The sequence below is a fragment of the Hypomesus transpacificus genome, unplaced genomic scaffold (assembly GCF_021917145.1).
Source record: "Hypomesus transpacificus isolate Combined female unplaced genomic scaffold, fHypTra1 scaffold_149, whole genome shotgun sequence".
Taxonomy (NCBI): Eukaryota; Metazoa; Chordata; class Actinopteri; order Osmeriformes; family Osmeridae; genus Hypomesus; species Hypomesus transpacificus.
In genome coordinates, this window is record NW_025813718.1 from 410,546 (window position 1) to 428,983 (window position 18,438).

General features: G+C 43.3%; 2 protein-coding genes across 5 annotated transcripts in view; both read left to right on the forward strand.

The window, feature by feature from the left end:
* The first annotated feature begins 26 nt into the window (after positions 1-26).
* Positions 27-6,325, forward strand: LOC124488626 (semaphorin-4A-like). 2 transcript variants are annotated; one of them, XM_047051343.1, is made up of 14 exons: positions 27-483; positions 1,511-1,671; positions 1,794-1,853; positions 1,998-2,096; positions 2,278-2,383; positions 2,537-2,665; positions 3,013-3,140; positions 3,534-3,712; positions 3,826-3,958; positions 4,169-4,358; positions 4,625-4,740; positions 4,855-5,015; positions 5,233-5,303; positions 5,449-6,325. In XM_047051343.1, the coding sequence occupies exons 1-14, from the start codon at positions 360-362 to the stop codon at positions 6,213-6,215; spliced, it is 2,424 nt and encodes an 807-aa protein (XP_046907299.1). In that variant the 5' UTR covers positions 27-359; the 3' UTR covers positions 6,216-6,325. The 2 variants fall into 2 exon arrangements, with proteins under 2 accessions (XP_046907299.1, XP_046907298.1); XM_047051342.1 differs by having other exon boundaries at positions 30-483; positions 5,446-6,325.
* Positions 6,326-7,365: 1,040 nt separating this feature from the next.
* Positions 7,366-18,438, forward strand: part of LOC124488623 (zinc finger protein 236-like) — a 31,639-nt gene continuing 20,566 nt past the window's right edge. Inside the window, exons 1-15 of one of the 3 annotated variants that reach the window (XM_047051335.1) lie at positions 7,366-7,525; positions 7,814-8,029; positions 8,133-8,234; positions 8,742-8,798; positions 9,185-9,364; positions 9,516-9,635; positions 10,200-11,242; positions 12,304-12,440; positions 12,532-12,696; positions 12,905-13,083; positions 13,186-13,316; positions 13,536-13,708; positions 15,560-15,682; positions 15,803-15,976; positions 18,210-18,369. In XM_047051335.1, coding sequence (XP_046907291.1) covers positions 11,191-11,242; positions 12,304-12,440; positions 12,532-12,696; positions 12,905-13,083; positions 13,186-13,316; positions 13,536-13,708; positions 15,560-15,682; positions 15,803-15,976; positions 18,210-18,369 — 1,294 coding nt within the window. In that variant the 5' untranslated portion in view covers positions 7,366-7,525; positions 7,814-8,029; positions 8,133-8,234; ... (2 more) ...; positions 9,516-9,635; positions 10,200-11,190. The remainder of the gene's footprint in view (positions 7,526-7,813; positions 8,030-8,132; positions 8,235-8,741; positions 8,799-9,184; positions 9,365-9,515; positions 9,636-10,199; positions 11,243-12,303; positions 12,441-12,531; positions 12,697-12,904; positions 13,084-13,185; positions 13,317-13,535; positions 13,709-15,559; positions 15,683-15,802; positions 15,977-18,209; positions 18,370-18,438) is intronic. The other 2 variants (XM_047051337.1, XM_047051336.1) reach the window with 2 other exon arrangements.

An 18,438-nucleotide genomic window follows, 5' to 3' on the forward strand; every position in this document is an offset into this window, starting at 1 on the left:
TTATTTTGATTAATTACTTTGCTCTTTGTGTCCAAATGTGATAACCTGTAAAACAAGTTTGACTGCCCACTCCCATACCTAACTATACACTCAAAAAAGCAATGGACGACTTGCAATAAGAGTTAAGAGTTGCTGACCTGACTCACTTCCACCCTCCCCCCACACTTCCTTTTAAGTTCCGAGATAACCGAACAACCACAGCTGAGAGGAAGTTTCCATCTTTCATGTATGTGTGTCTACTGTTGAAGTGTGTTTGAAGAGCCACAAGCTGTCTCAAAGCTCTTCTTTCTGTAAGTGTGAGCAAACAATTGAACATAGCACAGTCTTCATCCAGGTATCCTATAGACAAACTCCTGCTCATGAAGAAGCTCTCCATCCTTGCCATGGCATGTGGTTGCCAGATCTGGGTTCTCTGCACTGCACTGGGGCATCTCCTGACTCTGTCTTCAGGTCTGGCAACCCCACGGATCTCCTTTCCTCTTGGTGAGTAGGTATACCTGTAATATCCAAAGGTTTTGGGGTGAGAAAAATAAATATATTGTCTTGGCTGATGGCTTGTGTTAATCATGTTACTCGCAAACTTGCTTTATTTAGCTCTATAGGATTGACCCTACTTGTCATTCATAACAAAAAAAGATCAACTTTAGATTTGTGATAGCTTTTTTAAGAGAACATCTGTACTTTTTCTTGAATATTGGATATTGGCAATGCATTTTTGGCTGTGCATTTTGTATTCCTTATTTGGGAGAAAGACCATAAATGTTGACATCTTGTTGCTCAAACCTGGAGTTGCAGCATCTTGAAAAAGAAAAGAGTGAGGTAGGTGGGGAAGAAATACTGTTTAAACATAGTCTTCATAAGTATTAAAAACACCTTCATGAAACCATAACTTGCACCAATGTTCATGGCACATTCATTCATCATGAACTGAAATTATCCTTTTAACAAAATCGAAACATGATAATATAGCTTTTACACTCTAAATCTGTAATGTAATGTGAACCAAAATTGCGAAATCTTTTCTCAACACTGTTGTGACTAGTTTCACAGCATACTTCTTCCTGTAAATGTCAAAGACAATGCATAAGCATGGCATAAGACACATTAAGGCACAAGAATTGTGGTTAGCTCGGGCAGAGGGTGTTTTTTTTACCCATGTACTGTGCATGAAGGCACACCATGCTGCTGGAAGATTTGACCACAAAGTCTGTACTCTGTAAGAGTCCCTGGGATATTTATAACCCAACGGCGTTCAGACATCAAGAGTTGATACTTGGTTGAATCTTTATAGACATCACACTTTAGAATGTGCCGCTGTGCTATTGACATACTGCTCTCATATTTGTTCTATTCATCGCTTTGCATCTCTAGGACCTACCTTGAGGTGATGGATGAGAATGTACACTGTCTGTAACCCTCACATTGTCTAAATGTGTTTACTGCACATTAGAGAACAACAGCCATGATTTCAACGTTTCTTTCAGTTAAATGGACACTTTTTCCTGTGCAGGAAGTCCAAACAGACCCCTTCAGCACTTCCAAATACAAGACGTCAGTAACGCCGTCACTTTGTTGCTTAGCAACGATGAGTCCACTCTCTTTGTGGGAGCCAGAGATGCCGTGCTGTCACTGGATGTCAGTCAGCCTGGTGTCTTTACCATGAAAACCAAGGTGGGCAGTAGCTACAGACACACGGCACACCATGAACACACCAAACACAATACTATGACTGGACCAGGTTATTCACTTTATTCGGTATTCTATATTTAAGCATGTACACTTTTTCCTCGCAGATGGAATGGAAGCCAACCCCTGAAGATCTTAAAGTGTGTTACCAGAAAGCCAGGACTGAGGTACTTTCAATTTTTTTTTTGTAAAGTACCAAAAGTGAAGAGCAACACATACTACAATTAAAACACACTGCTGTTTTCAAAAGATGGTTTCAAAGCCATGACAAGTGAAGTGCTAGGTATCTTCTTGCTTTGTGAACCTTTCAGCTACACTGTCAAAACCTGGTCCGGGTGTTGCAGCATATCAACGCCACCCACTTGTATGCCTGTGGAAGCTATGCCTACAATCCGCATGACACATACATTGTAAGAATCCACCCCCCCCCAATGCTAAACACTTGTTTGGGTCATCTCCGATCCCCCTTAGGTCCGTCCATGTTTATATTATATTCAGATTCCCTGCATCGATTCATCTCTTCCTTCCTCTCTATTTTTCTCACCCATTTTTTTCTTTCTCTGTCCATCTTTTACTCTGTCTCTTTGTCAGGTTAAAGACAGTCTCACTATGGTCAAAGACCCAAGCAATTCTAATGTCGAGGCCAAAGGACGATGCCCTTTCAACCCGTTCCAAAGAAGCACAGCCATTACAATTGGTGAGGCAACTAATGAATAATATGCCGAAGTACAAAGTGCACAGGTTTAAATGTTTTTCCCACATCCCATTGTGATATTTACAGCAACAGTTTCACCTCTGGCATTAATATACATGGATCTCATTTTTCACATCAAAATGGTTTCATGGGCAGACGGTGAGCTTTTCACTGGGACCACCTCGGATTTCTGGGGTAAAAAGGCTGTAATTTCCCGCCATCTCAGTAAGGACGGTCGTCCAGATGTTAACCTGGATAAGGATACCTCAATAAATTTGTTGGATGGTAAGTGTTCAGTTTGGGAACTCAGCGCCTGGCTTGGTACCTTTGAAAGACAGTTAAATGTCAATTTGTTGATTGTCTGAAAGTGTTAACGTCATTGGCCAGAGAGTATAGTCCTGCAGATACAGTATTAGTAGGACTTTAACCATATTTTCTCTTGGCACATTCAGTTGAACGATTATCCACACAGAAATGTCAACACACCATTTCATATTTGTCCTCATGGTTGTACCCTTATCAGTGAGACGTCATAACAAAAACAAAACAATTCTTCCTTCTTTAATTTGTGTAATAACACTCAAACATTTACCCCAGTTTCTAAAATGCCTGTATCGGTTCCTCAATTTCAGAACCGACGTTTGTTGGCGCCTCAACAGATCCCGCAGACAGAAAGGTTTACTTTTTCTTCAGCGAAGTGGGAAAGGAGTACAGCTTCCCCGATGAGCTCAGAGTCTCACGTGTGGCCCAGGTTTGCAAGGTGAGAAACTGGAGTTTCCCAATGACTGAATTCTTTCAATATTTCCTATCCACTACCCAGAAGACTGTGAATTAGAAGAGTTTGCCCTCATTTTAGACAACTTCTCATTTTAGACAGTAGACAACTTCTCTATTCCGAGATTCTAAAATCCGAGGTGAGAAAAGGGTTTAGTTCTAACAAAGTTCCACAAATGAGTTTCAGATGTACTTAAAGTTTTTAATCAGAGTAAAGAATATAACTGACTTTCAACTCTCTAATAACATTCCAACATTGCTAGTGGATTTCTGGTCTCAAAATGTTGAACTGATTGTGATGAAAATCCAAAGGCATTTGCAAATGTTGTCTGTATCCTGCATCGTCATCTTGTGATGAACATAATTTGTTGCATTCAAGGGTGACATTGGTGGGATAAGAACCCTCCAAAAAAGCTGGACTTCCTTTGCAAAAGCCCAACTGCTTTGTCAACCTCCAAAAGATCTGCCCTTCGGCCTAATCCAGGACATAGCCCGCCTCCAGCCAGCAGAGGGCGCTTCAACCCAAATGCTGTTCTATGGCCTCTTCACATCCCAGTGGTAAGATCATCATTAGAAATATCTCACTTGAAATATGTAAATGCTTCATAGACTTGCGAGGAATTGAACAAAACTAACTTTTTGTTGTTGTTTGTCAACCCACTCTCTCTAAGGTCACCCAACAAGTCTGCTGTGTGTGTCTTTGGGATTAAGAAAATTAAGGCTGTGTTCGATGGGATTTATAAAGAATTCAACAAGGAATCCCATCAATGGAATCCTTCTAGAAAAAATTATAACCTGGGCAGGGTGAGGATGCATCTCTTAGATTACGCTGTTAAGTGATGCTTTTCTGTTTTGAGCAAGGTGTCTGTGTTAGACTTGTAACTTCTCCATAGAGAGGTAGTTTGAGACGGTGTCAAAGTGTCGCAGTGGCAAAATGTGTGATCATTTGTAACACCTCTATAATGATATATTTAGGTCACCAGAGACAATCAGTCTTGCTTTTTGTGTTTACAGTGTGGTTTGAGGAATGCGTCCGACTCCGTTCTGACAATGGCCAGGTTAAGTTTCCTGGCCAGTGACGTTGTGACACCTGTAGGTGGCGCTCCAGTCCTTGTCTCCCCTGACCAACACTACAGCAGGGTCGCTGTCCTGAGGACACAGGCGGCTAATGGCAAACACTACACAGTCCTCTTCCTACTCAGTGGTATGACTCTGTGCTGCGCTACAAGACAGTTTACCAGGCAATTTGTTTTTCTCAGTTCAATACTGAAAAAGCTTGTTAGAGGAAGCTCTCACTTCCCAGACTCTTGGTTGGCACAGGCCTTAACCAATGCCCCAGAGAACTGATTTATTTTCATCCTCACTTGTGCTGCATATTAGCGAGAAGCTGCTTCAGCAGGTCATCATTATGTACCAGAACGTAATTCAATAAAATAGTATTTTTCTATACTTCAATATTTTCTTGAGCAGAATCTGGATGGCTCCACAAAATCGTTCTCCTGGATGGGGGTCACCACATCATAGAGGAGATTCAAGTATTCAGCCAACCACAGCCAATGGCTAATATCCTGCTGTCTACCGCCAAGGTGCCCTAATGAGTTTGGATTCTTATCTCATCCATTCTGAATCAAGTCATGTTGATAAAAGGCAGTATTTTGCATACTGAGTCTCATGGAGTCAGTCGTTTCTTCTCACCACAGGGTGTTGTGTTTGTGGGCACATCGGAAAGGGTAACAAAGGTGTCCGTAACCCAGTGTCCATTATATACGAGTTGTGCCCAATGTGTCCTGGCACGGGATCCCTTCTGTGGCTGGGACCATGCCAGTGGAGTCTGTGCCAGAGTGTCCACTAGTCTTCATTTGTGAGTGCCCAGTTTGGATTCATCATACATCTTTCACAAGCCACTGCCTTCCTTGTATAAGAGATTGATTTGTTTTCCAATGATTTTCTGGATTTAAAAGCATAATTTAACCTCAATTGACTGCATAGAGAAAAATACGTTTCAGCACACTGCTAAATACAATTGTTTACGTAAATAAATAAAAAGCATGGACTGTATATTCTTTGTTTGTTTGCAGTGGTCAGGACGTAGAGCATGGTAACGTGACCAAAGAATGTGGAAGCTACAACAGAGCAATGCCGGATCCTGGTAAATTCCCATTTAGCAATCGTATTACACAGTAATCAACAAGAATGTTAGATATGTCTAGATATTGAATTCATAATCCTTTCATTGCTAGGATTTGTCAGTGAATTTGTTATGTTATCTTATTTTCTGTCCCCAACACCAGTAGAGAAAATGTATATCTCAATCAATGCAATAGTACGCCTGGACTGTACCAAACCCACCAATCTGGCAACCCTAATCTGGAAATCCCCCAAATGGGACACTCTGCCGAAGGATCTCTTCATCCAGTCCAGGGAAGGGAGTCTTGTCTTCTGGGCCAACTATGACACTGAGGGAACCTACCACTGTGTGTCTGTGGAGAGGGGCTTCCAGGAGACCATAGCAAACTACATTGTGAGCCTGAGTGCCTCTCCACATAGCTTTGCCTTACAGCCTGTCCAAAAACGGACCACTTCAAGTGACAACATTCAAAGTAAGACATCATCAGAACAAGAGAACTCGATGAATCAGGAACATGCGAACACCATGATGGACCTTGATGAGGTTGATGAAAACATCAACTGGGAAGAAGTGTTAAACCCTGCCACTCCCGTGCCAACACCACATTTACCATACACACAGACAGACTCAACTACCCCCGGCAAGGCCCTAGGCACACAAACACACAGAAGCAACATCATTGAAAGTTTTGAACCCCAAATGGCCAAGAGTTATCATAGTGAGCTAATTGCAGTTTCCTTTCTGCTGGCAGTGTGTGTCTGCGTGTTTGTACTGGCAGGGCTTTATGGGTGGCGCCAGCGTAGAACATTTAAATTAGGTGACCAGGTCAAATCTGAGGGAGAGAGTCTTAGTTTCGAGGTCTCTGGAGTCAAACCGACAACGTACCAATTTGATAATGTAAGCAACAATGCAGAACATGCCGGGGAGATGTAGGCACAATAATGAATTAATTAAATAATAACACATTGTAATATATGGAGAAAATATGTAAATACTATAAATATGAATGGAAATACAACTGAATAAAATACTTTTTTGACATTCTTTGATTATATATTGAGTTAATCGAGTCATTATCGAAAATATGCAAACACTATTATAGTGTTGTAAACAATGATTGGTTTTCTTTTTGAAACCAAAGGAAACCATTGATCTTTGCGTGTGTGTGTGTAGGTCAGGTCTGCTTGAAGGCCTACTGACCCACTGAATGTCTACACTTGAGGCCTACAGTAGGCTATGCCCTTCAAAATGTTGTACAGTAGCTTGTTTCAACGTAATAAAGTGAGTGTGAATGGATTGATTTGTAATCAAGCGGAGTTGGTTCATGCAGGAGACTCCGAGACACAGCACGTCACTAGCAACTCATCATATCACGCTGTCAGGGCACACCTTCCTAATAGGGTGGGGTACAGTGGCAATTTCAGACCCTTTTTAGGGGTGCTAATGTATAATACATACATGTAATTGTTATCCAGTGAAATTTGGTATTCATTACAGGCATGCAAACTCCTCATTTTTAGGTGACACTCACCTTTTTGAAATCAAAACCGGGGGGGGGGGGGGGGGGGGGGGGGGGGGGCTCTGCTGGAACCAATCGTCACTCCTAATGCCTAAACCTCACAGTCAATCAGATGCAGAGTGTGGAAAGGTTTACTGACCCATCTTACATCATCTAGTACAAACAATTTTTATACAATTTTAAAAATGATGTCTATTGGATGTGTGTTAGCTTTACAGTAAATTACTTTTGCTTTTTAAAGTAGTTAAACACAGGTAATCCCATTTGTTTAATTGTTTTTTATGGTGTATGCAGTGGCACTTCTAGACATATTTTACTGGGGGGGGGGGGCAAGGGGGTGCCAGTGTTTAATCAGAGGGGCAGATTGGGGGGGCACCATTGCAACGTTTTTTGAGCAATTGTATAGCCTATATCTCGTTTTGCCTGTTTTGTGATACATGCCTAAAAGTGCCTAATATGTATATAGGCCGACTGTAATAATATCGGCATTATGATAATAATAACTGATGATTTTTCTGTTGCCAATTTTTTGGTGCCCCCTCAGGACTTCGTGCCCTATGCACAGCGCGTAGTGCGCGTTATGGGAGCGGCGGCACTACGTGCCAAAGGGGAAGTTCGTTCCCGTTAAAGCTCCAAGGAATGATGTCTGTCTAAAACAAACGAACAGACTATTTCCGTGTTTATACACTACGACACCTTGGAAAGAGTGACTGCTTACCAATAGGTAGGCTACGGCTGAATTTACATAGGCTACTTTCGCTCTTTGTTGTTATGTTGTTATAATATATGTGCTGTTATGTTGTTATAATATATGTGCTAGCCTGTTAAATATCGCGTTGTTGGCTATAGGTCCCTGATATGCTTACAATTCTGACTTCTTTTTTAGATAAGTTTATGCAACAACGTCGAGAAACCTGAGATGCGTTTGCAAATTGCATAAACTAAATGTGTTTTAAAAGAAACCTTAAATAACGCCTCTTTTTCGTTATTGTACATAATTTCTCCACCTTAGAGTTCGAATAATTGCTCAATTGACATGTCCACCACCATCACCAACGCAAATGGAGTCGTGGTAGTCACACAGGTCTTTTCTCAAAGTGAAAGCGGCCAAATCACTGTCCCGGCACCACAAGTTAAACGTGAAGTCCCTTATTCAGCACCTGCTGAGCCAAGTAAGGTTTCTGAAATGACAAGGATATTCCTGCGCGGCGAGCCGCAATCCCTTGGGGTGAGACATTGATGCTACCTTTCTTGTGTGGAAAAGTTCAAGGCATTTCAGTTCCACGCAGTTCCGCAAAATCACAATGGTGTTATGGACTTCTATTTTTCAGATTGTACAGATTTTCATTGGAATGTTGTTCGTGTTGGTGAGCTTGACCGGGATCATCTCTCCCACCCTGCATATCCAGGCACCTCTTTTCCTGGGAGTTTCAGTAAGTTTTTATCAACTGAAAGGGGGCTATTTTGACATTTTAAGACAGAAAACTTTACACTTACAACAGGTAGCAGACAAATGATCTGAATTCTATTAATCAGGTAGGCCTATGCACAGGTAGGCCTAAAGGTGATAGGGCAAAGTACATCCCACAGCTCTAGGCATACTGCAATAGTTACTGCTTGAAGTGGAGAAAAAAGGTGCCGGTGTTGTATCACCCGATGCATGACTCTCTGGATTGGCACCCCCTCACAACACCGTCCCACTTCGAGCACTGGCTTAGTTACATTAAACATTTGGATACTAGGACATTTTGTCCAAAACCCCTTGGTTTAGGAGCCATAGATATGTAATTTAAAATAGCTAGAGGGGACAATAGCCTACATAAAAAGAGGCAAATGAGGCTAAAGGATTCCAAATGAACATAAATCCTGTCCAGAAATCATCATTGCTTATCTTCAACCTATGGATGCTTCCTTATAATTGTCTTTCTTTTACTCCTCAGTTTGTCATATCTGGATCTTTATCTGTGGCTGCTCGTAAAGGGAAAAGTCTGGGTATGGTAAGTCACTGTTTTGTATGAACAGTTTGTGTGTGTTTGGGGCTACGCGTAAAAGGCTAATGGGTTAATCCAGGAAAAGTGCTGTTGATTCTTTGTGTTCAAATGATGAGAATAAATTGTTAATCACTCTGTGGTAAAGTCATATTGAATTAATTACTTGAGCTATATGTGTATGTAGAACTTGTGTTCCAATGTACTGCAGATTGTCTATCTTAAACAGTTTAAGTGGTCCTTAAGTCTCACATTGAGTCAACAGACTCTACTAATTGCAGACCTGCGTCAACTAGGCTATATTATTCTTCTGCTTTTATTTAAGTACAACACATAATGTGCAGTAATTATAGCAAACCAATAGTCTGACTAAATATTAATATTTCTGATTTCAGATTAGAGCAACTTTGGCTCTGAACATCATCAGTGCCATTGTTAGTCTGGCTGGAATTGGATATCTCAGTTTACTGCTGGCTACAGCCTCCAGTGACAGAATCTGTGATATTTCACATGACGATGACGAAAACAATTCAAGATGGAGAGAGAAATGCAGGTGGATGGCCTGGAAACTGACTGTGAGTATAGGCTAACCAACAGGATACCAGGATATCTCTACACATAGGCGGAGCCTGTAAACCAATATTTAGGCTTGAATTCAGAGCCATGTATCTCACTCCTCTCTCCCCTTCTGTATGCGTGTATGTTTGTGTGTGTGTGTGTTCTCAGAGTCTGCTGTGCGGGATCTGGGGCCTGCTGCTGGTCCTCACGGTAGTGGAAGTCTGTGTTTCGATCTCTGGCGCCGTCTTCTCTGGAAAAGCCATTCACCGCCGTGGGATGCACAGCATTGTAAGTTTGAGGGCTGTCTGACAATTCTCTGATAATCTGGTGACATGCAGCTGCAGGTTAAGTGCAGTGATCCCAAATAAGAAATCTTTAAATGGTTTAATAGGTGACTATGCCTTGCAAAGCACAGGCAAGCTAGCTGCAGCCTGGATCTTCTGGATTCAAAGGTGTTTCTTGATTGTTACGACCAATAGACGGTACCTGCAAAGAAGTTTTACTGGATCCTTAAATGTGCCATACTGAAAGTATTCTTTCTTCCATTAAGTAAGCTAACCCACACAAGTAGGAAGTATACTCCCAATACCTTGAAAGATTCCCTCTCTCGGCAGCAGTCTTGAAGTTGCGGCTACATTGAATTCCACTTACCGTGCCCTTTCGTAGCTGGCGTAGCTGAAAGTGGAGGGAGAGAGGGAGAGAGAGAGAGAGAGAGAGAGAGAGAGAGAGAGAGAGAGAGAGAGAGAGAGAGAGAGAGAGACCTTCCTACAAATGGTTGAGTGGGAAAGGTGGTGAGAGTGTAAGGAAGTCACTGTCCCACATGGCTATGTCCTCATTTCCCCCCTACCTCAGGTGGTGATGGTTGAGAATGGATACACCCCAGTCCCAGTGACCAGCGCTGCTTCTGTGTCTAGTGACGTTGCCCTCCTGAACGGCAGCGATGACGACGCAGTCCCTGCCCCTCCAGCATACCATCCCTGAGGGCCTTCTACTGCCTCTACATGGTGCAGCTCATCGCACCATTTCTTGTGGCACTTCTAGCAGCAAATTACATGTGGTTATAGTATGCAAATATATTTACGCAATCACTGAAGCATTTCTGAACTACTTTAAGCATTTTCCCTCCACTATGCAGAATGTTCTGTCGTCATATAATGATTGACATTGTGTTGAAGGATTTTTTCTATTAGTTTAAAAAGCTAATGCATGTTGTTGGTCTGTCAAACACTTTCATATAGATCTAATGTTTTTACTATAAACATTCTGATTCATTTAATCTATTCCATTAAATATAATACAGACACAATTGATTCCTAAGATACAATGGCCTACCGATACTTTAACATAGGCCTAAATATAGGTCTAATAACATTGGCACTTCTCACAACCACTATTTTATACGGACTGTGTAAAGGAGTTGTTTCCAGGCCGGGTTAGTTGGTCAGTTTATCAGCTTCAGCTCATCGGTCTTCACAAGAACTGACCTAATCATGCTTGTTGAAATATTCTATTGGGCTAATTGTGTCAGTAGTTTCCGAAAATGAGCATCAATAATTTAAGATTATTTAAGTGTTAATACATTTTTCATGGCAAATAAATTTTGATTACAAACAACGACATCATTTTTATTATTCTACACAATACACATCACTTGGCGCTAGATGTCTCCCTCCTCCTAAGTAAGCAAACATCACTCTCGATGCGAACGGAGTTTTGTCAGGTCCGTCTATGTTGAGTTCATGGGTCCGCGGCTTTCTCCCTGTCCGCGAGGTGCTGATCATGAAGCAGTAGCCATTTTGAAACACAAATCGTTCACAGTACACCCGCCCTGAAACCTGGAACTATGCCGCGGGGCCGGCCTCGAAAACTGAGGGATAAAACCACCAACGGAGCAGGTAATCAGTACCAAAATGTCACGAATAAAAATACAGAGTCCAGGCTATATGAACAGGCTTGTATTGCACTGACAAACTGCTGCGTATGTGATATAAACTGACTTGAACATTGTGGATATAGTCCCCGGATATAGTACTGCGGGCGTCCATGGCGTTGTGTTAGAAAGGAGTGATTGAGGCGGAATGATATTAATAACATTCTGGTGGCTCTACTTATTCAGTTTCAGTCCATTTCTAAACGCTAAGGAAGTAACGTGTCCCTTCAAGAGCAAACAAATTTAAAGTATTTAGACTCCTTAAACGGGCTTTCTGCGTCGTGTGTAGGCTTGACGGCGCAAGCTAAGCTAATGTTAGCTACAATGGACTTGTATAGCTGGCCACCGTCTCTTTGTTAGCTAGCCTAGCTATTTTTATATTGAGTTCTGCAGCGAGCTGTGTTGTTAACGTAGCTAGCTAGCTTGGCTAACTGTCAAGACTGAATGGGAATCATTCGCCATCCCCCGTCCATGACTACTAACTAGCTAGCTAATAGGCTAATTAGCCAGTAAACCTTGTTTGGCTAACTCTAGAATTGCAGCTAGCTATGGCCCAAGATATGCACATGAAAATTTGGTGTCAGGAAGTCTGACAACAAATAAAAAAACCTTACTTGTATTCATTGTTATGGTCATGTCATCATGGCTAGTAATGTAAACACTCACATCTCACAGAACTAACCATACCGCACCATTATGATTACTAGTATTAGTCTATGTATTAATGACCTCATCATGTGTTACAATATACATTAGTATAGCACATGATTAAAGCTATTTAGTTGTAAATTATTCATGCACATTACATGGAGAGAAAACAGAATAAGGAAATAAAAAATCTAGCAATGAGATGTAAAGTTTAAAGCATACAAGTAGTGATTTAGTGTTAACTATTGAAATGTGTATATAGGCTTGTCTTACATCTTAGATTAATAAAAAAAATCATAATAATGGAAAACTTTAAATACACCACAGCACACGTCTTTTGTCCTCTTTGAAAGTTGTTTGTTTCTCCTGTCATGTCAGCAGACCTCTCTGAGCAGAAGGCTGACAGCTCCAGTCATGGAGAGACCAGGGACATCAGGTGCTCTGTGTGTTCCCAGAGCTTCAGCACTGAGAGCCAGCTACAACGGCACCACAGAGAACACCAGGCCAACGACAAGGTCAGACCCACCATCCCTGGAGCTGGAGCCGTAGCCAGGCTGTGGCATTCAGAGTGCCTCATTCACCCTCTTCCCCCTTCCTGTCCTTCAGCCTCATCGCTGTGACCAGTGTCCTCAGACGTTCAACGTGGAGTTCAACCTCACCCTCCACAAGTCGACGCACACAACCTCCAACCCCACCTGCCCCGTGTGTCAGAAGAGGTTCTCGCGCGTGGCCAGCCTCAAGTCCCACATCATGCTGCACGAGAAAGAGGAGGTCAGGTCTTAAGCAATCAACTCAATCATTCCACTCTCCATGAAACCACCTACTCTTGTTTGTCGACGTCGACATAGCAAAGCAAATGGCACAGTTTACCTCTCATGTCCAGCATCCACCATGAGCTATCGAATCACGGCCTGACCCTCACAAACCTGCTTCTCCTCTGTCTCGTCTCTTCCAACCCTGCCCCCGTGCGCTCCTCCAGAACCTGATCTGCACCGAGTGCGGGGATGAGTTCATCCTGCAAAGCCAGCTGTCTCTCCACCTCGAGGAGCATCGGAAGGAGCTGGCCGGCATCAAGGTCTACACCTGCAAGACCTGCGGCAAGGACTTCAAGATGGCCGCACAGCTCAAGGAGCACATGAAGATCCATGTCAAGATGAGGTCGGAGTCTGTAACACACCCACGTTCACGAACGCGTTTTGCGTTCATCTCCTGTCAGTTTGTTTATATATGGTTTGCTTATTCCCCCCCCCCACCCCCCAGGGCATTCACATCAAATTCCAGAAACTACAAAAAGAACATAGATCGCAGTGGGTTCACCAATCGTTGTCAGCACTGCGGAAAGACCTTCAAAAAGCCAAGTCAACTCGTCCGGCACATTCGCATCCACACCGGTGAGCAGAAACACACACAAAGCAAGAACCGCTTTGGATCGTGGTAGATTTCCGCACGTTGCGTTGAATTATCGTACTACCGTTTCAGATAGTCAAAGCCCGCAAACACCTGTGTGCTCCCATCGACTATTGTTACGTTTTGATCGTTTTATATATATATTCGTATATTTTTTTCCCCCTCACTGTGTTTGTTTGCGTGTGTCTGTCTCTTCCCTGCAGGCGAGAGACCCTACGTTTGCCCCAACTGTGGGAAGTCCTTCAACCAGAAGGTGGTTCTGCAGACCCACATGGTCAGGCATACTGGGGAGAAGCCACACCTCTGCATGTTCTGCCCTGCCTCCTTCTCCCAGAAGGGCAACCTGCACTCCCACGTACAGAGAGTCCACTCTGAGGTAAACAGCGGGGACACACACACAAACTGCCCATGCACTCACCTCAACTGACTGTTTGTCTTTCATCCCTTCTACTACGCTGCCATGTATACAACACCTGGTGAAACACGTATTGCTCTTTTTCACTGACGCTTTCCCTCTCTCTTTTGCGTCTCCTTACAGGACAGTCTTGACTCGCACTCGCTTTTTCTCTCTCTCAAACATTCACATACACGCGCCGCACTTTAATTTGTCCTCTTCCTCATGGCTCCTTGGATTGATTAGTTTAGCCTAATTATAATAACAACTACACTATTTGTTAGCATTTTATGTGCACTTTAAATGGAATGAGATGAATTCCTGCTTATTATTGAACTTTGTTTAACTCTCTCTCCTGCACTGCAGCATATTCTGTTTACTCCTCCTCACCCCAGCCCTGCTCTTCCTCACCCCACCCTACCTCCTCCTCACCCCAGCCCGCCTCCTCCTCTGCCAGTCTCAGACATGTATTCACAAAGCAGCCCGTGAATGAAAGCTAATGAGCTAGTCTCTCTGAATCTAACTATAGCAGATCCTCATTGTCAGGATCCAGATGAATAATAAAAAGTGCTCATATAATAACACATTTTTTAACCGAATGAGCCATGACAGTTTGGGTTAGCTCGCTGAATAGGATCCAGCGTCTCTCAGAGTGGTGTGTTTGTGTGTGTAGGTGGAGCTAGGTCAGTTCCCAGTGCCTTGAGCATCATGATGAGAGGAATAACATAAAGAGATGACCCCACCCACCCTCCAATCACACGAGGAAAGACAGTGTGTCAGGAAGAGGGCCCGTAGTAATGGATCTCTTTTCCAGAATCTTCCACATTTTAGCATTCGGGGTAAACAAATTCCCTGTGACCCACCAGCAGTTGTGTGTCAACAATGAAAAGCATTTTTCTTATAAATATATAATTCCTATCTGCCAAATATCAGGGTCTTGATCTTTCCTTTGACCACAAGCCTGGTTCTCCATGAACTGGCCCATGGAAATAAACACATTGCTTAGCATTACTAACCATTGTGGGCAGTGTGTCTGTCCGGCCTGTGTAAATCAAGCCTTAACACAGCCTCCGTATCGCCACTTAGTTTAATTTGCCTCTTATTCAACACATAATAGCGGTCAAGGGGGTTGTTATGCGTTCCCATCTGAATGCATGTTCCCGTCTCGTCCATTGTGATGGCGTCCACTAGCTGATATTAATTTACACCCGGCTAATGGAACATGTAAATAAAAGTCGGCTACATTGGCTCTCGTCGAGTGGCCAGTCCAATTTGGTCAGTTTAGCCTTCACTCAAACGCACACGTTGCCCCTCCTGTCTTGTGTTTTGAACGGAAGCCTGTCCTATTAGCAAGGCTTTCCAAAAAGCGGGACATGGAAAAAAAAGATTGTGTTTTGGGGTGAATGAGGCAAAAAGATTGACTCAGTATTAAATGCAAATGATGGGGAGTTTATTGAATTAGCTGTCGAAGTGCAGAGGCCTTGGGACATTAGAATATTGCAGTGCACTCAAAAACTAGCAGCACGCTCTCCGGTATGGCCCTGACATCTTGAACTGTCTATATATATATTTTTTTGCCTAGACAGGGATATATTTAGTTTTTAAATGCATGCTCAGCACACAGTATCTCAAAATATTGAACTAACAGTCCAAAGTTGCAGGATGCCTTTTCATTACGAATGATAATAGAATCAAATTGATGAATGCTTTATCTTAAATCAATCTATGTCTGTCTGTCTCTCTCTCTGTCTTTCTCTCTGTCTCTTTCTCTCTTTGTCCCTCTGTCTCTCTCTCTGTCTCTCTCTCTCTGTCTGTCTCTCTCTCTCTTTGCAGGCTAAGGGGGTGCCTCTCTTCCCTTGCATGGACTGCAGCTGCGTGTTCAAGAAGCTCGGCAGTCTCAACGCCCACATCAGCAAAATGCACATCTCCATAATAGACGAGCCGTCTAACACACAGGTCAGCGTTCACCATCAAACAAGCAGCTCTCTGAGCGCTGCCTGGATAACAGGATTCTGGTCTCACCTCTCTGTTCCCCCCCTCTCATCCTGTCCCCCCCCTCCTGTGTCCCCCCTGCAGGAGGTGGAGGAGACGTGTGGGGGGGGCGCGGGGTCAGAGGGCAGCGAGGTGGTGACCGACGTGATCCAGCAGCTTCTGGAACTCTCCGAGCAGGTGGCCGGGGAGAGTTCCCAACCACAGGCCCAGGAACAGGCCATCACAATGGAAACCGCCATCAACCAAGACATCTTGCAGGCAAGTGTTGCCTAACAATTAGGGATGGGGGGAAAAATCGATTCAGTTACGAATCGCGATTCTTGTGAATGACGATTTTTAAATCGCCACGCTGCCTCCCAAATTGATATTTTGTCTGTAGCCTACTTAAAATTGTTTTATTCAATGCGAGGAAAAAAAACGTTGCGCTTATAATCCTACAGATGGCGCAATGCAATCTATTCGTTCATGTTTTCCTTCTGGCTAGAAGCGCAGCTTCACACGTAGGAGCTATGCAAAGGCTAACCTGTTGGACAGCAAACATGTCAGACGTGAGGCCCGAGATTCATGCTGCACCTAAACATTTTAAATCACACGTCTGGAAGAATTTTGGATTTCATAACTTACAGGGAAAAAATGAGATAGACACGAGCCATGGTGTCTGCAAAATATGCCACGGAAAAGTGAAGTCAAAGCTGCTATCAGCAAACAACAAACGCTGGACACATGTTTCAGTAAGCTTCCCAGCAGTTCAGAAAAGGCTATTCGCATCACACAATCCATATCTCATTTTATATGCAAAGTCTTTCATCCCTTTAGTGTGGTCGAAAATACAGGTTTTCGTAATATGATTTACACGTTAGAGACGAGGTACACAATACCATCAAGACGTTTCTTTTCGGACACAGCCCTGCCCAAAATCAAGATAGAAGGTAAAGGATAGAGGTCAAGATAGAAGTAAAGGAATCGTTGAGTAAAGCTGAATGAGTTGCTCTGACGTGCGATGCATGGACGTTGAGGGCCACTGAGTCATATGTAACAGTAACAGCCCATCACATAACTGATGAATGGTGTATGTCCTCTCACGTTCTCCAGACTAGGGCTTTGCACGACAGCCACACCGGGGCAAACATGGCAGAACTACTTAATAACGTAGCTGAGGAATGGGGCATTACCGAGAAAGAGCCAGCTTTAGTCACAGACCATGGACTGGTGGAAAGGTCATCACTCAGAATACCCTCTCCTGGCCAAGCGGTACTTGTGTGTACCAGGCACAAGTGTGTCTGCCGAAAGTGGGTTCTCTACTGCAGGGGACGTCGTTACTGCCCAGAGGAGCAACCTCACACCAGCTCTTGTTTTTGCACAAGAATCTGAACATACCAAAACACTAGCTTTGCAAAGCCTAGTTTTTTGTTTTGTTAATATTTTAAGTAAACTTTTATTTGTTATATTTAATTTACCTTTTATTTATTGTTTAAAAGTAGCCTAAGTTTTTGTGCAGTTTACAGGGGCTATAAAATAATAGGGCACATTTTATTTTTATTTTTTCTATTGGCTGCCCAGCAGTCATTAAGTTAATGTTTATATTTAGGAATTAAAACTTTAAGCTCTAAGTGAATTTGACTATTTGTTTTATTTGAAGGTATGATTCAACTGTATTCCATGGTCCAGTGTTTAAAAAGAAATAACCAAAAGAAATCGTAATACAGAATCACAATACCCACAGAATCGCGATACATGAGCGATACATCGCCACCTAAGTATCGTATCGGGAGGTCCCTGCCGATTCCCTTCCCTACTAACAATACACAGACACACACACATCAAATGAACCATTTATGTGTTCACAAACAGGAAGGAGTGTGGGAATGATTGAAATAGATTTGTGGTGTCTCCATGGTGTGAATAGGTTTGCTCATTTCTAAACTGTGAAATAGGAATTAGGGGGTGGGGGTGGGGGGGGGGTCTTGCACAAAAGAGGCTACGTTTTGTCTTCATTAAATTACATATCCTCTATTATGTTCCTCCCAGTTCCTCGCTAAAATACCCAGAGAGTAGGAGAGAGCATGGCCTGACCCCAGAGAGGTCACCTCAGATGATCGGCCTCTCAGATAAAGACTGCTGCTTTATTCACTCACACACAATGGGCCCTAATTCACCACTTACATCCGGGACAGCGTTTTGTTGTTGTGTGTTTCCATTTAAAAGTTTTCCCCATCCACTTTTGTACTTTTATCCTCATTAGTGGGTTGACACCTCCCCCCCCCCCCCACATACCTGATGTATTCATACATCCAACCAAAATCAGTCCAGTTGCCGACATTACTCTACCAATCTGAGGCTTGTTCAAGGAGTTGTCGTCAATCGTTAAGGATTGACAACACCAATCACAGGACTTTAAGAACACCCACAAGGTATATGATCTTGTGTCAATGACGGCCTGTCCCCACACGCGTCCCGTGTTAAACATACGTATGCTGTCACGTGTCCACAGCAAGCCCTGGAGAACAGCGGGCTCAGCGTGGTCCAGTCTCAGAGCGGCCAGAGCCACGCCACCGGGGGCGCTGTCTCGGACGGCAAGAAGCTGCCCGGCCAGGAGAAATCTGCCAAGAAGGAAAAAAGGAACATTTTCAAGAAGCCTGTTCAGATGCCAGGTACGGGCACAGCTGTCTAGGACAGACGCCATGTTGGTTCTCCGCCAGCACCCCTGACCTGTTCCATTT

Coding starts and splice junctions, on each gene's coding strand:
- LOC124488626 (XM_047051342.1), top strand. CDS start 360: ATGAAGAAGCTCTCCATCCTTGCCATGGCATGTGGTTGCCAGATCTGG. Junction 1,854..1,997: donor ACCAGAAAGCCAGGACTGAG/GTACTTTCAATT, acceptor TGAACCTTTCAG/CTACACTGTCAAAACCTGGT. Junction 3,713..3,825: donor GGCCTCTTCACATCCCAGTG/GTAAGATCATCA, acceptor ACTCTCTCTAAG/GTCACCCAACAAGTCTGCTG.